The following is a 5,477-nucleotide window of genomic DNA, read 5'->3' on the forward strand; positions in this document are numbered from 1 at the left end:
CAAGAGCACCCTGACGATGCTCAATTGAATCAAAATGAGAGTCAACATGGGGTCTAAGAGATCCAAGTGTCCGCACCATTGAATCATGAAAATCGTGAAGAAAAAACTCTGGTGGTGTCAGATCTACACGTGTCGCTCCCTCAGGCTCCACTTCATTATGCTCATCATGATCATCATCCATGGGATCATCATCTCCATGATCATTGGTGTGACGTACCCAATGCATGGATCCCTCAAGATCCTCGATATAGCCAATTTTGGGATAGTAGCACAATTGATGGTATTGTCATCGGAAGTAAACGTGCCAGGCTCATAAGAGATGTCAACATGAAGCAGATCGAACAAGTGACTAAGATTCATCTCGTACACTATATTCGGTTGAGCCTTTGATTTGATTACACTCACTATATCATTGAATATCATATTCACTAGATGCACTTTGGGACCTTATTGGATACAATACATCCACCAATAGTCACTATCGCTAACTATCAAGAATTTTGTGCCATAATCTCGAAATACATCCACCAATAGTCACTATCGCTAACTATCAAGAATTTTGTGCCATAATCTCGAATAACATGGGTGATGATGAGATGAAGCAGCCAGTCATTAAGGGAGAATAGAGTGGCTTTATTGTTTTTAAGACACATATCAGGAGGAAAATGTCCATTTTTGTTGTCAGTGCTGGTAAGAGGTAAGTTGAAGGTTTAGGCGATGAAATCGACGAAGATGATAATGGTTTGACCTATGAGATAATAAAAAATGGTTCAATAAATGGTTTCATCTGGGGTTTGAAAGAATGACACACAAGCATTGGAACAAAAAGCTCGAACCAAAGACTTGTAGCTAGGTCCATGAAAGTTGAGAAAATTAAAGAGCTCCAAGTCTTTCAAATTTTTTCGTAAGGAACCCAATTGGTTTAAAAATCAAAAATTAGTTTTCCAAGTATCCTCAATCGGACAAGCTATGAAAAAAAAATCATATCTTTCACAGGATTTGAAATTTTTGAAACACAAATCAAGAGACTTTGAACAACTTTGAGGGTTGCTAGAGGTAGCTCCCCCTAGAAGCCATAGATTTTCATTTAGGCATTTTAAAAGAATTTGAAGAAAATGAAGTATAGGTTAAATGATATGTTTGAAGGAGACTAAAAAGTATTTTTTTTGGAAGAATTAAAACAACTTTTTGAGCTAAGAAAAGATGCATGGCCGAATTGTATAGAGGGTGGCTTTTAGTTGAGAAATTTTATCAAACACCTTATGAGTGTGAGATAAAAGTTTTGATTTTTTAAAAATATTAGATTTAGGTAAATCTCCTTAAGAAAACAATAATATTTACAATGAATAATCATTCTCTAATCAGCTAATTCAACCCAATTTTACTCAAATTTGAAAATTTTAAGAGTTATGGTGTTTAGAAAATCTTACCCAAATATGTTACTCCAAAAAGATGAATGATTCATTGAGAAGAGGAATGAGGGATGAATTCTCTAAAAAAAACCATGGAAATTTATTTGAGTTAAAGGATTTTGATGAGAAAACATATTTAGAGAGTTATGAGTGTTTTGGGTTCAAAAATAGGCTTGGAAGAAGTGATATGTAACTAAATTGGCCTAAAACTGCTTTTCCAACACATTTGGCCTAAAGGAATCGATCCATAGTAAAAAGAGATCGATTATTTTATAAAATAGATCAATTATTTTTCTAAAAAATGAAATGGATCGATCCTTTATTCAATGGGATCAATCTTTTTTTTTGAAAAAAATATATATTTATTCTAATGACCAAATGGGATGGCACTTGATACAAGTTTGATGCAATCTAAGTCATAATATTGATTTGAAATTAATTTTAGTGACTTAGAGGATGCTAGATGTGTATAAATGACAACTTGAAACATCAGATTAGGCAAATTTTTATTATTTATCAATTTAGATCTTGATTTGCACAAGGTCCAACAAGTTAAACAAACATACAATGACTAAGAATCCTAAACATGCATCTTTTCATTTTATTTGGCTATATTAATCATCATATTCTCAAAATCAATATATATGATCAAATTAAAGGCATAAAGAACATGATTTCATATCAACAACCCACTAGATTTGCTAACCTTGTAGGATAACGTGTAACCTTACAACAACTTACAAGGTTTATACCCCAAAACCTTGTTTAAACTCTTTCCAGAATAGTAATTACAAATGAACCAAACAAATAGAAAACCCCACAAGAAAAATGTGTTTGCAATAATTAAGCTCTCACCCAAATTATACTCGAGCAAATTAAACAATGTAGCTCATGAGTGTGTTTCAAAGAATATGACAAGCACTAAAGATTTCTTTGATATTGGTATATTGGTTCAATATGGTTCTTGTTGACCTTGAGATGCTTTAGCCTTCAATTTATACTTTTTCTATCAATTCTAGCCATTGTAGTCGTTAAAGATCATTATAGTCGTTACTTATATCCAAAAACAATATTTAATGCACAAGAGATCAATCAGTTTCAAATAATTAGACCATTGTAAGAAAGAGATTAATATTTTTTATCGAGTGATTGATCCTTTTGGTGAATGGGTCGATCTTTTTCCTCAAAGGATTGATCCTTTGGTGAAGGGATCGATTCTTCGCTACTGGAATCCTAGGGTTTGATCTTTTTCAAGGGTATCGATCATTTGATCAAAAGGATCAATATTTTTGTAAGAGAATCGATCCTTTGAGCCAAAATACCTAGGAAACATGACTTCAAAGTGCAAAAACGATCGAGTTTTTTTTAAAAATTTCCGAATAAGTTAGAAAACATTTAAAAAAAATTCAAGTTAATTTGGACTTTGAATTATTTTTGATAAAATTTTGAAAAATTTGATTACATTTAAAAATCATTTTACAATTTAATTATTATATCAAAATATTAATTCAACATTATTAGAATTAAAAAATATATATTTTAATTAATTTAATAAAATAGTAACCTTAACATATATAATATATCATAATATATGTATGAAAAATAATCTCTAATATTTATAAAATATCATAATATATATAAGAAAAATAATGTTAATGAATTTAAATATAATTCAAATGAATATGTTTTGAATTTTACAATATCCTTCAAAAATAATTATAAACAAATAAATGTTAAATTATTTTTCATAAACAATGTCAAACTAGCTCTAGGTAGAAAATGCTTATGACAACCACCTCAAAGTATTGGCTAATACTGAGATAAGGGACGGCCTGTTTAAAAATCTCAATTCTCATATATATATTTTTTTTTAAAAATTTATATTGATAAAATTATTCGTCCCAAAAAAATTTATATGTTCATCATTCCTGAAATTTTATAAATTTGTTCCTCTAATATGAAATCATAAAATTTTTGTACCATTCCTTATTTGAGGCTGTTGTACCTTTTCTTTGAGACGTTTAAAATAAACTTTCTGAAGGAAAAAAAAGCATATTTTTCCTAATTTTATAGAAAGTGAAAGATGTGATCCGCCTCGAAGAGATTATAAAAAGTTGAAAAAATGCACGACACAGGAAGGAATTTCCCCTTTTTTCTCTTTATCTCAGTCTTAGGAAATAAGCATTGATTTACTAATAATACATGTTTGGCGCTTTAAGCATATAAACATGGTGTGTGTGTGTATTAAGTATTATCACATATTACTTAATTATTTATTAACGTATTACATTAGTGTAACAGAAACCAGGAGCATAAATAACGTGATGCAAAAGTGAGTGAAATCTTAGTTCAACAGAGAACAGCCTTCCTTGATGAGCACGAAAACGCTCCCACTACCTCCTCTCGAAATTCGCACATCTTCATCAAGGTATGTCGTAAGTAACCATGATTCTGCATTGTTATATGCTAACGAGAACTTCAACGATGGTCTGCTCAAAATCGACTTGGCAACCGAGGAAGCCGTGTCTTGGACAGTGGTGAGCAAGCCTTTAATAGGATTGAGATCAAATTTTTGTCCCAGAAATTCCACATTCTCTGGTAACACTATGGAGTCCGTCAGCTGGGGAGTTCCGATTACGCCATCTTCAAACTTGATCTGCAAGAAACATAAGAATCATTACATGTATTTGTAAAGGAAAACTTGTTTGGTATGATTGGTTGAATTGCAGACATAAACAACGTTATTAGAGGTGTAAATGAACCGGACATGAACAAATAAGGTTGACTTCATATTTGTTTATTTATTTTTGAAGATGTTCATGTTCTATTCGTTTAAATTTTTAATATTATATTTGTGTTAGATTCGTTTAACGTGTGTGAACATGTTCGTTTATATATTTCACAGTTTGAACTCCAAAATTTAACATGTGTTCAGTTTAGTCTCTACTTTCACTAATATTTAAAATGTGAAAAAAGAAAAGAAAATGAGAATCAAATAAACAGACTGATAAAAGAGCTTGTTCGTGAACATAAACAAACCATACACATCTATGTTCATGTTCGTTCATTTATTAAATGAACACAAAAATTATGTTCATACTTGTTCATTTAATTTAATAAATGAATGTTATAAAAAAGATTCATGAACAGTTCATCGAACGCTCTATTTATTTATATCCCCAAAACATACCTGCACCTGCCTCGGACTTCGGATCTCAAACTTTGCATTGGTGGTAACAGAACTTGAGGCCAATTTCCCAGAGAATTGGACGGAGTTTTGCACAGTCAAACTTTCAGCATCTATAGTTTGTGATATTTCCTCTACTTTTAATAACTGCAGTTGTCACCTTGACAACAACGGAAATAGTGCAGTGAAAGATGTGTACCTGTGCCACAAAACAGTACATGTTTGTATAAAACAAACTCAAATCAACCAACGTTCACAAATACTAAATAAATATATTCATAAATATTAAATGAACCAACATAAGCATATTCAAAAATAAATAAACCAAATTCAACTTAGCTTTTTTCGTTCAAGATAAGTTGATTTATACTCGTAAGCAAACTCAATCAAGAAATGGTAAAATAGAAAGAGAAACTTACGCGAGAATCCATTTGCCATTAAGCAGAGGGAGTGACTGAGTTGGAGCCGGAGTTGGGTTGTTGGCCTCGAGCTGAGTTATAAGCTCACTAATCTCGGCTCTCGCCTTGCTAGTGGCTTTCAACCCACGATCACTCCCTTCAAACGAATCCACCAAAGCTTTCTTCAACCTATCCGTTTCCTCCTTGTCTGGGCCACTTCCATCGTCGTCCGCTGCAAATACTTGGAAACCGGGTCTCCAGCGGATTGGCTTTCGGTTCGAAAAGCGAGATATGCTGATTGAATTATGAATTTGTTTGATAGAGTTAAGATGCAGAATTGAAGGTTTTGGAATGATTTGGAGATGGTGTGGAGTTGACAAGGTCTTGCATGGAAGGTTATTCAATTCTAAAACTCTAGCCATTGTTTTTCAGCTTCTCAAGTTGTGAAGATTGACAGAACACTCGGAGATTTGAGATATG

At 32.2% G+C, this 5,477-nt stretch overlaps 1 protein-coding gene across 1 annotated transcript; it reads right to left on the bottom strand.

The window, feature by feature from the left end:
• Window positions 1-3,756: 3,756 nt before the first annotated feature.
• Window positions 3,757-4,460, bottom strand: LOC120135686 (light-induced protein, chloroplastic-like). Its single transcript, XM_039151916.1, has 2 exons — window positions 4,452-4,460; window positions 3,757-4,068 (listed from the first exon to the last, which is right to left on the bottom strand). The coding sequence occupies exons 1-2, from the start codon at window positions 4,458-4,460 to the stop codon at window positions 3,757-3,759; spliced, it is 321 nt and encodes a 106-aa protein (XP_039007847.1).
• Window positions 4,461-5,477: the final 1,017 nt, after the last annotated feature.

The sequence above is a fragment of the Hibiscus syriacus genome, unplaced genomic scaffold (assembly GCF_006381635.1).
Source record: "Hibiscus syriacus cultivar Baekdansim isolate YM2019G1 unplaced genomic scaffold, ASM638163v2 tig00110610_pilon, whole genome shotgun sequence".
In the NCBI taxonomy this organism is placed as follows: Eukaryota; Viridiplantae; Streptophyta; class Magnoliopsida; order Malvales; family Malvaceae; genus Hibiscus; species Hibiscus syriacus.